This window comes from Lepidochelys olivacea (assembly GCF_965140295.1).
Source record: "Lepidochelys olivacea isolate rLepOli2 genome assembly, chromosome: 9".
Lineage (NCBI taxonomy): Eukaryota > Metazoa > Chordata > Testudines > Cheloniidae > Lepidochelys > Lepidochelys olivacea.
The window spans coordinates 99,514,619-99,532,783 of record NC_140419.1 but is presented as its reverse complement, the minus strand read 5'-3'; the positions used below and the strand labels follow the sequence as shown (position 1 = coordinate 99,532,783).

General features: G+C 41.5%; 1 protein-coding gene across 1 annotated transcript in view; it reads right to left on the bottom strand.

The window, feature by feature from the left end:
* The window catches only part of GPC4 (glypican 4), a 109,575-nt gene that overhangs the window by 16,777 nt on the left and 74,633 nt on the right, over window positions 1-18,165 (bottom strand). The window contains exons 3-4 of the mRNA XM_084639262.1: window positions 17,611-18,002; window positions 1,851-2,016 (exon numbers count right to left, since the gene is read on the bottom strand). Of these exons, the coding sequence (XP_084495388.1) occupies window positions 1,851-2,016; window positions 17,611-18,002 (558 nt within the window). The remainder of the gene's footprint in view (window positions 1-1,850; window positions 2,017-17,610; window positions 18,003-18,165) is intronic.

Below are 18,165 nucleotides of genomic sequence, written 5' to 3'. Positions count from 1 at the left end.
TAAATCCATGGGATGCCCACACCTTGAATACTGCGTGTGGTTCTGATCACCCCATCCCAAAAAAGATATACATCTCTACCCAGATATAAGGCGGTCCTCGGGAGCCAAAAAATCTTACCGCATTATAGGTGAAATCGCATTATATTGAACTTGCTTTAGCCTCAAGCATTTCTGTTATTAATAGTCACTTCCCGCCCCCTGACTGACTCCTCGGAACCCCCAACCCATCCAACTCCCCCCGCTCCTTGTCCCTTGACTACCCCCTCCAGAGACCCCCCGCCCCTAACCACCTCTCCCAAGACCACACCCCCTATCTAAGCTCCCCTGCTCCCTGTCCCCTGACTGCCCCGACCCCCATCCACACCTCCGCCCCAGGGACTCCCAAGCCCTATCCAACGCCCCCGTTCCCTGACCGCCCCGCCCCCAGAACCTCCCAACCATCCAACCCCCCCCCGGCTCCCTGTCCTCTGACTGCCCCCCCGAGACCCTCTGCCCCTTATCCAACCCCTCGGCCCCGGCCCAGCACCCTTAACACGCCGCTCAGAGCAGCGTGTCGGAGCCAGATGCGCTGGTCCGCCGGAGCGCACAGCCTCACCCCCCCAGAACGCTGCTTTACCACATTATATCCAAATTCGTGTTATATCGGGTCGCGTTATATCGGGGTAGAGGTGTATTAGAATTAAGAAAAATACAGAGAAGAGTAACAAAAATTATTAGGGGTCTGGAACATGATGATAGAGAGATGAGATTAAGAGATGATGAGAGATTAAGAAGGCTGGGACTGTTCATCTTAGAAAGAGAGACGACTAAGGGGGGATATGACCGAGGTCTATAAAATCATGACTGGTGTGGAGAAGTCAAGAAGGAAGTGTTACTTACCCCTCCACATAACACAAGAACCAACGGTCCCCCAATGAAATTAATAGGCAGCAGGTTTAAAACAAAAAAAAGGAAGTATTTCTTCACTCAACACACAGCAAATCTGTGGAACTCATTGACAGGGGACATTGTGAAGGCTAAAAGTATAACTGGGATGCAACCCCATGCTCCAGGTGTCCCTAAGCCTCTAACTGCCAGATGCTGGGACTGGACAACAGTGGATGGATTACTTAAAAGTGCCCTGTTCTGTTCTTTCCCTCTGAAGGATATAGTGGGCTAGATGGACCACTGTGGCTGTTCTTATGTTAAACAGATGAAAAAGCTTCCCCGTGGCAATAGCGGAGCAATGTGTGATACCTAAGAGGTATGTGTCTTGGGGCAGAGAGTCTTAAGAGATAGCAAACCGCTATCACAGACTATCCCCATTACTTCAGTGGAGAATTCTCTGAGGCCATTAGACACTTGACTTTCGCTTTCCTGGATACTGTGCTGGGTTCAGGCTACCCACCTACAAAGCAGAGAGAAGCATGTGTAGAAATGAGTTGAATTGCGATGGTCCAGAGATGAAGTGCGAGCCAGATGAAGTGCGAGCCATATGGCACACAGTTATACCATATGTGCACCCTCTTTTTTACCTTCCATTATTAAAAAGGTTGGCCTATTTTAGTAACCTTCAGGAGACACAAATGGCAAAATAAAACACAGGTTTGCTTCCAGGAGGTGACTTGTATGCTGTAGGTCAATTTTATTCTGAAAATCATTGGACTGGAGAATGGTTTTGATACAGACACGTGGAGGGTCACAAGGTAAAAGATCCGTGTTGCCACCTAGTAGAGCCGCTGAAAGGAAGATAAAGATTTCTGCACTTAGATAAGAAGCATCTTCGGTACCACACAAAAATGCAGTGCAAACGGGAACACGCCACGCCAGGCAGATGCTTACACGCACTGTCACAATCCACACGGTCTCACCTATAAAGTTATTCCACTCTGTGTCCAGATCCCCTTGATTGGCCAAGCAGCCTCTCATGACATTAAAGCAGTAGTTGTAACAGGGCCTCACGGTAACTAGGCCTCGACAGTATGGACAGTACATCATCTTCAGCAGCGCTCGCTCACCCTGAGGCGTTGGGTTTACCTTTGAAAAGAAAAAGGGGAAAGGAGAAGAAAGTTACAGGTCAGTCACAAAAGAAAAAACACCACACCTACAACAGCGCGGGAAAGAACACGGATGGAGAGGAGCAGAAATACCAGCCAGAAATACTGCTGCAATTCTGCTGTTCGGTAGTTCTACCTGAAACACCGCATGATGACAGACAATATATTTACTCTCTCTTTCTCTCTCTCTCTCTCTCACACACACACACACACACACACACACACACACACACACACACAGAGTTGGGTGTGCACAGCAGCTCCCATTGGCTGCGGTTCCCAGCCAATGGCAGCTACAGAACCGGGGCTTGGGATGGAGCGGAGACAGCACATGGAGCTAGGGAGCTGGGGCTGCTGCTTCCCAGGAGCTGGGTAAGGAGCCTGCCTCAGCACCTGCGGCGCCCCCCCGAGTCGCCCCTCTCCCCAGCACCTGCGGCGCCCCCCTGTGTCCCCTCCCCTCCCCTCCCCTCCAAGTTTTAGTCAGGGGTATTTTGAGTAAAAGTCATGGACAGGTCACGGGGCCGTGAATTTTTGTTTACTGCCCATGACCCGTCCATGACTTTCACTAAAAATACTTGTGACTAAAGCGTAGCCTTACCTATAATCAACCAGCAAGGAACACCATTAACACAGGCAGATGGCAAATGCTGCTCCCTCCCTCCAGCTGGTGCTGTTTTCATTTCTACTCTTCCTTGAGTACCATGGGGCAGGGCTCTCTCTGGTAGCCTCGCTCTCTTACCTCAAATTCCAACCCTAGAACACAACAGCTCTACGAGAGATACCTCGGGTTAGTTTAGATCTAGTACCTATCTAGGTTAGATAACAGGCCTACTCTCTCCTGGAGCCATCCCCATTTGAATGAGGTGGGCCACTACAAGTTTTTCAATAGCATATGGCAGAGATAAGAGGGGATGAATCTTCAAACTGAGTCATCCCAGGGTTTCCACTTATGTTCATCCAAAAAGAGCTCTCTGAAGCAGGCGACAGTAATCCCAGATATCCTTTACAGTTCTGTTTTCAAAAATGACTCATGATCATTCACATTTTAGTCACTCCTCCTTGGCAAAGTTTCACATCATTGCATGACACAATTTTCACATATAAAGCAAGTCTTAAAAGCTGTGACCAAGAGGTACATTACCATGATGCATTAATGCCAATGGAATTGTATGGTTAAGTGCTACACACCAAACCGAGAATATAGCTCTAAGAATAAATAAGCATTGATTAACCAGGTGAATTATGCAGATGGAAAAACGAAGCAAGATCAGATTAATACATTTGCATTAAAGGACCCTTAATACATTTGCATTAAAGGACCTTTAATACATTTGCATTAAAGGACCCTTCCCTGCCTGTACAAACAACATTGAGTATTATCCAGGAAAAAATTGGATTATTATTATTTTCGCCCAGGAATGAACATTACATACACTGGAAGATAAATGTAGTGGTTAGAAGTGGCATAACCAGTATCAGCTACTGGACGACTGGGGGAAGAAAGGGGGTCTCAGAAAACAAAACAAAGAATAAATTGTTTATTGTTGTTTATTTAAACCCTGGCACCATTGGAAGTGACCAGTCTAAATGTCTATGCCTGGAATAGATACTATAGTATGTAGGAATAGGAAAATTTATCTGTGCCTTTCCTGAAATTTTTCCTTTTTGGAGTTATGAGGTGCACAGATTGATGACACTGGATTTCTGCTCTATGAAGCACTGGATGCAGATCAGACAGTCAATCAGCAGGAGGAGAGTTTTGGCTCCATGTCTGATAATAGCCAAGGAGATCTCTAAACACTCCATATCGGTAAGGAAAATTAAGCCTTAAGACTAAACTGAGCAAATCTCCTGCTGAGCAAGGAATTTGATGACCAACCAAACTGTCAGTGCCAATTAATAATCCTATAGCTCTTCCCATTTAGCAGCCCACTCAGGGTAGGTTGGATCTGTGGATCTCAGAACTCCAAAAAAAAATTTTCAGGTAAGGCACAGATAAAATTTTCCTATTCTTATTCATAAGGTCTACAGAGCCATGACATTGGGATTTACATAGCAGTGCCTGCTGTGGGGAGGAACAGGGGAACCACCCACAGTTGCATACCGATGCAAAAGGGGGTTATCCTTTCCTAATAGTTACTGGGATCCTACAGTGAGGAGCACCCCTTTCCAGAAAGCAGAAGCAAATGACTGGACATCCAGCTGGGAGAATTTGGAGAACATACGAACAGATGACCAAGTGGCAGCTTTACACAATTACTCATATGAAGCATATGATCTTTCTACCCATGAAGTTGCCACAGCTCAGAGAGCACCCTCATTTTGGAAGATGGAGTTACACTTTCTGACTTCTATGCTTTGAGGTACAATAGCTTAGCCACCTGGAAAACGCTGAAGCTTTCTTTCCCTGTGACACTAGAATAGAAAACATGAATAACGCACGCACCTCTCTGAACTGAGTGGTTGATGCAGTGGATTTTCTTTTGAGAGCTCTGTGGATGTCCAAAGTACACCACGGTTTCTATATGGGGAGTGACAGAACTGGGCAGAATGATGGAATGACAATTTCCAAGTCATTTCCTGCGCTCTATGAAGCCTGGGATTAATCTTTGCTATGAACAGGGTGTCTGTTCCGAGTACCCACTTTATCTTTAAGAAAGGTGCAATATTGATTGAAATTCCAGGAAAAACAGCTTCAGGTCAGACACCGTGTGTGCTGACGCAACTGCTATTGAAAGGGCCATTTTAATGGTTAGAAAGTAATGAAACACCTTCAGGAGTGGTTCCAATGGAGAGCCTGCAATGGGACTGGGAACCAGGTTAAGATCCTAGGAAGAAACTCTGTGCACTTCAGGAGGATGTAGCAGAGATGCTGCCGGCAAAAAATGCTGGCCATCTGTGCAAGAGGAAACACACTACTTTCTCACTGCATTATGGATGCTGGACACAGCAACAACTTGACCTCTAAGTGTCTAAATTGCCAGGCCCAGCCTGACTCCATCTTGAAGAAATTCGAGAATCCATTGGTACTGATGTAGACATAGGGTGAGACCCTTGTCCCGATACCAATGGGCCTTTGAATATACTCTTAGTAGATTTCTTTCTGGAAGCTAAAAGCATGGATATCCCCTCTTCTGAACACTCTCTTTGGATTCAGATGCTCCGTTCCAGAGCAAGGCTCAGAAAGACGGGATTCTGATACATGATTCTTAATAGTTTTCATGTCAGAAGGAGAAGACTGAGATGATGCTGATCAGGACTTGGCTGTCTGTAGGCCCTGTATGTGATAAACATCTCCCCTGGTTAGAAATGCCAAGTCCCTGACCACCTGGAAAAGTTGCCAGATTTATCCTTGGCCGTGATAAATGGGGCATACTGAGGACCCTTCTGGCCTTACAAAATGGAGGCTGGGGTAGAAAGAAAGAAATGGTGCGCCACAAGGCCGCCTCTTCCATACCGGGGCTGCTGTCCCATTCCGCACGCCATAGCCATCTGCTGGGGGGATGGGGGGGGGGAATAGGTGGAGACAAGGTGGTAATGGGAACCTACACAGACAGACGAGCAATAACCTGGACATTAGGACATGGTGACCGACAGTGAGAGCCCCATACTTTCCTCGTCTTTTCAGCATGGTGGAAAATGTCTATCCCACTGCTTACACCTTCCCAGGGTGCATGAGGAGGGATATACATCCTCATGCATGCATATATAGCTTGTCTAGAGCATTTGTAGTTCTCATAACCCATAAGCATAGTTTAAAATACTCTTGCCTGAAAGAGTCTATTTTCTGGGTAGGTCTTTTAGTATATTTTAGTCTCTGAGCACTAACCTCCCTCCGCAAGGAGGAAATATTTCCTTTGTAGGGTAGGAGTGGGAGGTGGTGTATGCACACCTACAGGAATCCGCGCGGGTCTATAGCTATGTCGTCCATGCTGCAATCCTGGCAAGTGAACAGGGGAACTCAGCGCTGATGATTATCCCCCAGGTTGCACTCCATGAAGATGAGCAGAGGAACCAGGCCCTGAGGGTTACCTGCACTCCACAGATGCATATGTCTCGAACTAAACAGATTTTATCTTTCATGCTTCTCAGAGGAATCTCCTGAATCAGACTCTTCAGAAGACAAAAAGTAAGGATCTTCAGAGAGCATGACACAATATTGCCAGGTGTTGGATGCGCAGCACAAACAGGGTTCTTCAGACACCTCTTCTGCACTTATGGACGACTGGTGGCCTGCAGGGGGACTGACTTGTCCCCACCCAGAAGACTTCCTCCTTCCACCCTTCTGAAACTTTGATGAAGGCCCAGATTTCACAAGGTATTTGGGAGGGTTCCGCACTAAGCGGTGCAAGGCCTAACTGATTCAGGGGCCTAAGTCATTTTCAAAAAGAATTTAGGCACTTCGAAGTCAAAATCCCATTGACTGTCAATATGATTTTGGCTTCCAAGTGCCTAAATCCCTTCTGAAAATAAGACTTAGACACTGTAGTGTTAATGCAGAAACCCCAAATACCTTATAAAATCCAGCCCTTAGTCTAATCTGGCAGAGCAGAATGCAAAGAGAGGTTGGCAGAAAAACAACAACTTGTTTTTGATGCTTCAAAATATCTAGACTTAAAGATTTAGCATGAGAAGACTATATTCCACAAGAAAGCTCTCTCTTAGGCAAGCAGCAGTGCCTCAAAGAAGAGCCAATTTATACACTGGGAAGTGCTAGAGCAATAGGGAAGAACCAGATCAGATGATTTATGGTAGGAAAACTAAGAACAGACAACAGTAAAGGGGTAATCTGCTAGCCAGATGGTTTCTACTTCCATTAAAAAAAAAAAAGTTATTCTGGGGGGAACCCAACTTCCTAAACCCAGAGATGGGGAACTTAATCACCACCAAGTTCAGTTTTTTGTTTGGCAAAAAATTCCTTGTTTCATTCCATTCAGGGGTAAGCACCAGTGCCATCTCACTGCCTGTCAAAGATCAGTCACTAGATATCATTAAGCCTCAAACCACCTTCAAGATGCATTTTATCTGTTTCAGTACCCACGCCTGAGAGTTCTTGTACTTCCCAATTCACCACTCGAGCGACATGTGGCTGCGATATGAATTTGACAGCCTCTCTCTCACACACTTCACTTGATCTCATATTTCTCTTGATGTTTCATCTGTTTGGTATTTGGTGGAGATTTGCACACAACTTTCCACTTTTGAGCAGAAGACTCAGTAGGATAGAAGTCAACACACTTGTGCATCCTTCCTTCCATATCTTCACAAACAGTAGGCCTGACTAATATAGAATGGAGGAGATCTATTTAACTTGTGAAAACCAGCACAAAAACAGTGCAATATTTAAACCCCAACCCATAGTGAACTCTATGGAAGTCATGACTAAGATATTACAGAACTATCAGATGAGAGATTGTTTTTAGAGTTGCCACGGTGGGGTGGGGCGGGGGCAAGGGGGAAAAGGGTAGAATCTGTCTATCCAAATTCTGGCATTTTACACTTTCAAAAGGTAAAGAAACAAGTAGGGATAATTTATAAGAGACTGTTAGGATGGAGATTTTAAATAATTACACCTCATTGCCACAACAACAAATGCTTAACTGCTGGGTATTGCTGCAATGAAAAGCTTATCAAATTGCTGGCAAAAGGCCAGAACCAAGTCCAGCCCAACCGTCCAGCCTATGGATCTGTCAATAGGATGTGCCAAATACCGTTGTGGCAATTCTTCACAAGCTTTTAATGCTCACTCTGCAAGGCCAGGTGCAAGCCCCTAAAACACGACTGTATGTAACAGTAAACCCAGATATTCTGTGCCGGGTCTGTGTTTACCTTGGAAAGAAACTTCAGTTCATTCAAACTCTGCTCCAGAGTGACCCTCAAAACCAATAATCCCCTTTCTGATAAAACTGAGTCCCAAAGAAAGCTTTATTTGCTGAAGAGGATTTCCTTTAGTTGATCGGAGCTCAGGTGGTACATTGTGCTGCATACACTTTGTAAAAGCTGACAATAGGAGTCAATCCACTCCGGCCCTTTCCTTTATCCCAGGAAATTTATTTACTCTCTGTGGTGTTTCATGCCACAACAGCAACCTGTCGCACTGTGGTTTCAGCATGTAAATTACAATTTGTCCATGCCTCTACACTTTATCAAACGTGAGGATTTAAAGTTAACACCAGATGTGTCTTGTCACCAATCTTAACATTGGCCACAAGCTTGCTTCTTGCAAACTGATTCTCTCTCACTCACACACACACTTCACAAGTAAACAATTCTTCAACTACTCAAAAACATTTAATCTATTCTCTGTATCAGCACTAGAGTGGATAAATTAATGTTTGTTTTGCGCGGGGAGAGGGGGGGTTAAATTGATTTCTTTTTAAGACCACTAAAAAAAAGTGTTTAACTTTTGTTATTTATAGATTGCTAGTTTCTTTCCACTTTATAGTCTTAAATTGCTAAAGCAGGTATTTTGTATTTGCTTCTTTAATTTATTGCCTAATTATTAGTGAAAGTTCTGATTTTACATGAAGATTTCTTCTGCTAAGAAGCTTCACATTAAAATGCTCACCTAGGCGGAAAAGACACAAGCATTAACACCCTTATTGTGAGAACACCACAACTCAAACACAAAGCGAATAGGCAAACAGCCCATGCTATATGTGTAACCAACACCATCTTCTGATAGATTGAGCTTCCACAAGTCAAGAAAGCTAAAATTCTTCAACTAGGCTATACCACTCCACCAGGGCTTGCAGTCTGAAGTCTTTGAGACTTGTGACCCTAAAACACTTTGATGCTTTTGAAAAATCTCACCCTTTGATAGCTAAATATGGGGTTAGCAACCTAACTTTATGGCCTGTGTTTTAAAAAAAGGGTCCCAATCTACATCACTTTGCCTTTTTTACACAGAAACAATTTTCTTTTGTACTGACCGTCATCACTTTTGTATTGACCTTCGTCACAATAAAGGTACAGTTCTAGTCCTGATGTTGCAAACACTTATGCATAGGCGTCACTTTAACACAAGTAATCCCCCTAGAGTCAATCAAGTAGGTCACTTTACTCACATAATCTGATTAAGTGTTTGCAGGATTCAGACCCTATTTTTCAATATTTTGTTTTTTACCGATAACAGTTTTGTAAAATTCATAAGACACCCTACCCATTGTAGCATTTTAAAAAACCAAACCACATTTATAATTCAGTTCATTATAAATTCTAATCTAAAATTTTAATTGCACAAATTTTCATATTGGATTTAGACAACTTCAGTCTGATTTAAGTCAACAATTTAAATCACTCCACTCTGTTAGTCACACTGAACCGCACCTTACTCAGCAAGTAGTCACAATGCAACTACTTGCAGAGTAAGATACTATTCAATAGCGAGTAAGAGTGGAAGAATCTGACCCTATACAAATCTGTAAGAAAGTTTAAAAAGACAGTGTAATATGAAGCAGGTTTTTAACAAATTCTCTTATCTGTTATTAACACCTCATTTTATAAAAATGACAGGATGTTAAAAACCTTTCCACAATAATGAGGATTGTTTTCTTTTTGGATTTCATTTAAACCTGTGCAGGAAGAATAGATTTGTCAGTTTAGCCTTCGATTGCTTCTCACAGAGCTGCCATTCTGGGGGCAGATACTGCAGGAGAACATTTAAAATCAAACATTTTAAAATAAATCCAATGAAAACATTTCACTTAATCTTCAGGGTTCTTCAACCAGCTCTTTTACAAAAACTAAATTTGGTCTCCCATTAAATTACGAACTACTCGGAGACAAGGGTTGGGAAAGTGAAACACCTTTCTCTACAAAATGAATAGCTGTTTTGTTTTTAAAAAAATAAAATCATGAAATTAAGTTATACAAACTCCAAACCCATGTTGTCTAAAGTAGAATCCAACAGCCATTACTTATGCAAGCAGGCAAAAAATAAGATGTTCTTCATTTTGTAGACAGGAATGTGTTTCACTTTTACAATTTTTCCTTATCCCAGTGTGTAGCATATAGTGCCACTGTCCTGTCAAAAGTCGGTCCCAAAGTTAAATACATTACGAAAGAGAAGATTGAGATGTTTTCATTTAAAAAAAAACAAAAAACACATTCCAGTAAAAGTATTTTGGAATTGAACCTTCCTTTGCAATATTTAACTAACACTACTGCCCCTGTTAGTACAAAAAGAAAAGGAGGACTTGTGGCACCTTAGAGACTAATAAATTTATCTGCGCATGAGCTTTCGTGAGCTACAGCTCACTTCATCCTTTTTCTTTTTTTAAGTTACACTCACCAACATGTACATGACAGTTCAATACTGCACATCAGGCTCAATTCCCTACCTATAGGTTTCTATTTTCTATGCAGGCAGATGTCAAACTGACAGAGAGAAATAGCAGAACCCCTGAGATTCAACACATTATTTGTTCTACCCACCTAGTTTAGTATTATTTCATCCTATGTAAAGTAACACGCTACCTTAATAGACAGTTAGCTTGATATGCCTCCATCGTCTTAGCCTGCCTCACATAAAACTATAAAGTCAAGCCAAGGTATTTTGTGTTTAATGGTAATCATGTGATGTGAGCAAGTGAGGCTAGAAAATTTGATAGTGTGCATCCATCCCCTCCACTCCCCGCTTTGATTTCTGGCAACTCCTGATGGAACCCGAGAATCCATGTGAAAGCAGATCAGAGCTCATAACTCAGATTCAGAATACGAAGCAGATGCCATTTCAGCAAATGCTTCTGAACGGCTAGAAAAGGGAATCTCTCTACCGAGATGAAGTTATTCCATTAATGCTTTTGCAAACCTATAAGGAAAGCCAACCCCTACTTCCTGCACCACTAAAATAGAACGTCGCTGTTCTGAATGATGTTTTCTTCGACAACAGCAAAGCATTCTTTTAAATAAATACTTCCCCGCTTCTAATTACAATGACTAGACAATCTTCCCTTTTAATTTCATCATGAGCAATTAGTGCTTTCAAATATAATTCTGCTTTAGAGACAAAGCTTAACATTTGCCTCCCGTTTGCCCATTGGAGAGAGAAAACCTGGTCTGCAAAATATCCTCAGTACAAACATAAAAGCGCAAACTAAAGCAAGCCACGTACACGCAGACTCACGTGTAGCCTATTAAATCCGCAATGACTACTGCTACAACATACTTTGAAAGTTATGCCTTGCATGGTCCCTCAGATGGTCAATAGGGCTGGTACAAGAGGCACAGATGCGACCACATTCTTGGCAGGACCAGTCAGGGTCGTCTTTGATGTGGAGTCCTGCTTGGTATTGTTTTCTACATTGATGTTTGCCCTTGGCACACAAGATACAATGCCTCGTGCACGGCTGCCCTCCATTTCGCTTTGTTGCTTGCAACTTGCTCCATGGATGACATGACAATGACCTTGCATTGAGACCCTGCCCTTCACAACATTGGCAGATTTCTTCCAGTCCCTTCAGCTGGGTTTTCTGGAGCTCAGTTGCCCACGAAGTATCAGCTTTTGCTAGTCTCCTCTAAGCAGCCAAGTGACAAGGCCAGACCATTTAATTTCCATTGTGATTTAACGATGAAAGTTTGCTCAGAGATCTCAATGGCCAGTGTATGATTCTGTCTGTCAAGTCATCTGTCAGACTCATCTGGGGAGAATAAGCTTTGGACATACTCCCCATAATCCACAGCAGAATCCCAACCAAAGTTACTGGGAGAGCTGCACAGAGGAAGATACGACCGTTCAGTAACTGAGCTTTCAGTTCCTATTTACTCAGCACCTTTTGAGCACATTCAGCCTCACAAAGTGGGAAATACGGTCGTCTTTAGCAGCACTTTTATTTCTGCCTTTTCCCATCCTCCTTTCATGTGTCAATACCTGGCCCACCTTCAGCTGTCAGGAGGGAGAGGGGGAAAGTACCGCCAGCAAAATGGCTCTTTGGCGCCATATTCATTCCAAACTCTGCGTCTAGGGAGGTCAAAGGAGCAGCTGTCTCTCCAAGTGTAGCAAGTAACCTCCTAGTTAATGGATACCTCATTGTCGACCATGCAGTTTGTGACAGAGGAATTTGGAGAAAGAATCCAGCAGGCTGTCTACAATGCAAACGGCTAGCACTTTAACAACTATTTTAGATAGATGTTTTAAAGAAAATTTACTCCACCCTCCTCCTATACACTTCATTAATGTTATTGTTGCAAGTTACAAAGCCATTCCGCCAACAAAGCATTATGGGAGTTTCTTCTTCACTTATATTTCCTTGAACGTATCAGCTGATGTCACAAGGTAGGCATGTCATTTAAAGAAACACTGCGCCCCTTCCATATATCGCATCTGGACTTCAAATTCTAATGCAATTTCTGGTGTAAAATTTTGACCTAAAGTTCTCCACCTACAAATTCAAATGGCTATGTTTTTAAAATAAAACAGACAGGATTTCCTAAGGGCTGAATAAGCCAGTTTCAAGCAACAAAATTGCTTTTATTGACATATAACTCTTGCTGCTCCAAGAGCACGTACATTTGCAGCTGAAACGTTATATGAGCACGTATTCTGTTTTCATAATTCACCACAAACATTGGAAAGGTCGAATACCATGGTGGCAGGCAAATGCTGAAAAACTGATATATCAATGAAAATTTTCAGAGGGCTGCAGTCGCACCGCTCAGAAAAATACAGTTTACTGCGTCTGAACATTCAGATAAAAGTCACTAAGGAACAACATTTGATCAGCCATTTCTCTTGTAAAACAAATACTGAGAAGCCAAACTAGCAAATTGCTAAATTGCTTCTGTGATTACCAAGTAAGGAGAAAAACATTTTTTCCACAGGTACAATATAAAGAAGAGATACTATAATTCACAAACCTGCCTCAGGATACCATGTCTTTATTGAAGCAACTTCCTAACTCATTTTGAATTCATTGTTAAAAAAGTAATGCAGAGGATGATAAGTTTATCGGATAGCTTGGATGAAACGTATGCAAGGGTATCACTCAAGTATCCTTTAAAAGGAATTACGACATATCCAACACATCAGTTCTTTTAAACTCTTCAGTTTTGTTTAAAGTTTACATTATATTTCTGAACGCCACACAGCTGTAGTGTCCCTATTTGTGAGACAACAGAGCAACTTTAAAACCTCACGGTGTAGCTCCATGGGGAATTCAGCTCTTCAACGCTCTACAAACGATGATTTGGTACCAACAGCTCATTCAGTTTTATCCTCGGGTCTCTAATACACCCTCATTTCTGACACTCAAGCTCTAAAACCATTTTTTTGTTTTTCAGTCTGTGGGTTAAACTGATCCCTCATCATGCCAGCGTGAACTCAAACCACAGCCACTGAATTCTCTCTGGCTAACTATCTATCTGTTCATTTGCACAGCGCATGTAACCACTGGTGAAGTGTTAAAATCCCTCGGTGCACTTTGCCTTTGAAGGTAACGTTGCACAAGCAAACTGGTAAATAAGCAAACTATCACGCACCATGCCAAGAAGAGTGGGATAATAGAAAGACGTTTAGTGCGACACTGAGTGTGTATGTACCATGTGTTATTAATTAAGGGAACATTTCTTAAGTTTATGAATTGCAAAATATCAAGTTCTAGTCCTCCTTAGTCACCCACTGCTCTGGCTTATATTTTTCCCGCTCTCCTCTTAAAAAAAAAAAAAAAAAACAGAAAAGCTGTCATGGTTAGGGCAGGAAATGTCAGTGTTTGGCAGCAATTTAACCCTGTTGATTTCAATGCTTGTCAAAGGCTCAATAATAGCCGGCTCAATAATAGCCAAGTAATTGCACGATGGCCAGATTTTCCTCCCTCAGCTGCTAAAGGGGAATGAGGATAGAGAGGAACATTCCAGTCTTCAAGAGATGATCAAAAGATCAGAAGCCTAATTTTATAATTGTTAATAGCTAAACTGGTAAAAATCAACCGCAGAGTAAAACAGCTGCCTACGCCTACAGATGACTTTTTTCCTCAGCTAATATTCTGTCTTGCTATTATTCAGAGCCTATTTAGGGAATTTTGTACTTTGGGCCCAGAGAATGAAATCCTCAGCAGCGACGCCCTCTGACTCTAGGGGAAGTATCAGCTGAATTTCCTACATACGGTTTGGAGATTTTATAGTTTCTCTCTTTAAATTGCACATGTAACATAGAGGAATGAAACATGCTCCTGTGAAAATGGACATCGTCACTATCATAGCTATAGTAGAACAGCAGTACATGGCTTTTCAAGGCATTCGGTTCAGGAAAAAAAGTTTTCACTAATTTTCTTTATTTGTAGCATTTTGGCTTCAAAAATTAATGTATTTGGCCCCTTCCAATGTTACCTCTTTTTCCCTCCCCACCCAAGACAATCACATTCCAAATTCATGTTTCTTCCTTAGAAAAGATGTGAAAATATATAGAGTATTTAAAAAGTAATCCAGTCCACAGCCCAGTAAAGGTCTCTTTGCTCTCATCTACAGCACTATGTGGCAGCGAAAACAGCTGGACTTTACAACGGTGATTTTTTCTCATTTGGAGAATTCTCAGCAAAACATTTTTCCAATGTATTGGTTACACAAAAAGAGCATAAAGACTGTATTAATTTTCACTACTCTGGCCGTTTTTGTTCAGCAAAAATAGAAGAGATTTAACCCTCAGGTATCAAGTTAATTTACATTATGAACAAATGCCCCATCTTCTCTTGAGTTAGTAAAACACGAGGCAAAAAACAAAAGTTAATGGAGCAATTATATAGAGCCCCGTAATGTCGAATTAATCTATAAATAATGTGGAAAACAAAAACAAAAACCCACCAAGTGTTGTGAAAACATTTCTCAAAAATATTTTATTTCATAGTTTTCTACCACATATTGCAGAAACAAGTTATGTTTCCGCTGAAAAAAACCAAAATAGTATAGAAAGGTATTACACCTTGAATCGCTACAAGTAACTATACAACTTTGGAATTCAACTGTAAGGCATTCATCAGCATGGGCTGCTATCATTGGTTATGAAAGGAAATCTGCTGTAAAATTTACAATGGGAAATTCTAAAACGTAACCCAACGGTGATTCTCTGGAGAGAACTATTTTTGCAGCTGAATATTTTCCTGCTTAACCTTGTAAACTCAAGCAATTAATTCTAGAATTCAGTGCAATTCTATACTCAAGGAGCTTCAAAGGCAAAAATTCATGCTGCCACCTTGAGTTCATGAGTTTGATTCACAACAGATGCAGAAACTGTAGCCGTGGTTACACGGTGTTGAGTCACAAGACATTCCAATCAATTCTGATCAGATAGAATATAAAAGGTAAACAACATCTCTCACTCAGACACATTCACTGTCTATCAAGTCAGGGTGTGATCCTGAACTCCTTACCCATATATACCACACTGGTTAGCTCATAGACTATAATGCCAATAGTCTTCACTATACAACATGGAAATTGCTCTCCATCATTTCCCCCATACCTAAATAATATTCACAGTAAATTTAGTGACACTGAAAGATGCCAGAATGAAAGCAATTGAAACTTAAGCCCTTGGCCAACACAGCACACTCAGCAGACTTGTAAGCTTCCCCCATCCTACCTGGTCAACATCCCTTACCCTTGATCTGGAGTAGAGAAAGAACCTCAGTCTCCCGCTCCCATTCAATCCTTGGACTTTCCATTTGAAGTTATGGGAGGCCTTGAATAGTACTTTCCTACATGGACTCAAATAAATGAACGAATGTAATTTATCATCAACTGAGAAGTGTCTCCATATTGTAGTTATGTACAGCAAAGTACCAAGTCCATGAAAGAAAAGGAGTATGCCCTGGGGAAATTTATATATAGTATCAACCTTGTTGTAAAAACAGACACTTTCAAGCTGTCCAAATAAGTAAAACTGTGTAATTTATTTATAACCGCCCTCTGAAACTTGGAAAACAAGATGTTCCCTTACTAGCATTTTTTCCTTTCTCTCTCTCTCTCACACACACAGGTTTATCAAAGGGTGGAATATATTTAAGGGAGTTTCCGTTGTTTGGTTTTTGCTTAAGAAAAAGGAGTATAGAAGCAAATTCTAGGATTGCTATATCTTAATATTGTCCTTCTAAGTAAAAGCAATTTGAATGATCACTTCCCTTACAGAATATGATTTGTATTGCAGCCAATATAATATTTGCACTTTTAAGCAAGTCTACAGGATATTTCAAGAGGCTTTTAAAAATTTCTGTCACTTGTAGCGTGATTCAAACTTGTCTACCTTGATTTGTATCTCAAATAGCTTTCAGTTTAGTTTAGCAGGCACTTTGTAAAAAAGTAGATGGGAAGAGAATTCCACTGTGTGATTAAGAGTTGATATTAGATTTTCCAGTCTCTGGGAAAAAATTTACATTTCATTTGAAATACACGCTCGCCTTACGAGGTTCCTCTAACAAGTCAGATTCAATAAAAAAGCACTCCAAAGTGTTTTATGTAAGGCGATGGAAGTAATCACCCAACTTGATTATCATACACATCGTAAGGAGAGTGATCACTTTAGATAAGCTATTACCAGCAGGAGAGTGGGGTGAGGGGAGGTATTTTTTCATGCTTTGTGTGTATAAAAAGATCTTCTACGCTTTCCACAGTATGCATCCGATGAAGTGAGCTGTAGCTCACGAAAGCTTATGCTCAAATAAATTGGTTAGTCTCTAAGGTGCCACAAGTACTCCTTTTCTTTTTGCAAATACAGACTAACATGGCTGTTACTCTGAAACCAATCATTGAACTGTTTTCATTTAACGTTTGAAAGTAATGCACAAATCTAATTTTAAAATTCTTATATAAGATATTCAAATAAGAGATTTGTTGAATTCCTTCAGAGATTGTACTCGAGGACTTCAAAGTAACATATACGTTGTTTGCACAGCATCTACCATAGTTGGGTCCTGGCCCATCACCAGGACTCTTAGGTGCTATCACAATATAAATTGCTAGTAGCGAAAGCCCAACTTTCACACAGTGAAGTCATGTGTGTAAAAATGCTTAAAACGGCTGAAATCTTAAAAGTTGAACTGGAACAGACCGCAAAACCCAGTAACAACTAAACCTGAGGATAATTTAAACAAAAAAAGAGAGTTCTCAGCCATGCTGGTAGCAGTTTTGATCACTTCATACTAACTCAACAGACATTTTAGGCTTCAGAGTAATGCAAGGAGTGGTATTTCGGAAATCTTATTATACAAATAATTTTGTTTCAAGCAGTCATTTTAATTGCCACTTGTGCCTGTTAAATGGAATCGAAGTCAGGGGTTCAAAGGGAATACAAGAAGCTGACTGGATAACATCAGATATTTGAATTTGAATTACCAGGCAACAGACACTCTACTGCCATGCAGCCAATATCCCTATAAAATGACACCATTCAACTCAGACTCATTCAGCCTCTGCCTTCCATTTCCAGACATGTAGGACCTGAGCTAGCAAAGTAGTTAAGCATGGGCTTAACTTCAAGTTCATGCCCAAGTGCTTTGCCGAACTGGGACCATTGTGAGCAATGTCACTCCAACACCTGCCAACCAGGCTCCAGCTGGTAGGAGAGCAAGTATCAAACTTAGCTTACCGCAGTCACTTTGGTAACGACATCTCTTGCCACTGCCAGGCCTTGGGCAAAAGTGCGGGCAGCCACAAACGCTCGTGTGACTTGTAGTTTTAGTTTCCGCGGTACGTCTCCAAATGGCTTCAACTGCTCTGTGTACTTGCTCACGCATTCGAGGTATTCGTCGGTGAAATGGTACTGTGGGTTCACTAATCGAAACATACGTTCCAGGAGACGCGCCCAGAAGTCATTGAGCATCTCTTCCAGGTTTACATTTCCACCCACATAGTAGCGCTTCAGCTCTATGAAGAGATCCTTAAAAAGTTCAGAGTTTTGCATGTATAAACGACCGTATGTCCGCAAAAACATGTCATTCAAGGATTTCTCTGCATTTTCAAGCAATTCTTTGAAGAATTCTGGAAAAAAGATAAATGAAAACATAGTAAACAATTTCAGGTTAATCGTTTTCACAGTTATACAAGCTTTTCAAATATTTCCTTCAATAATTCAACAATGACAGTAACACAAATTAAATTGAAAGCTAAGAGCTCTCACTGGAACATCACTTAAGTGCTGGAA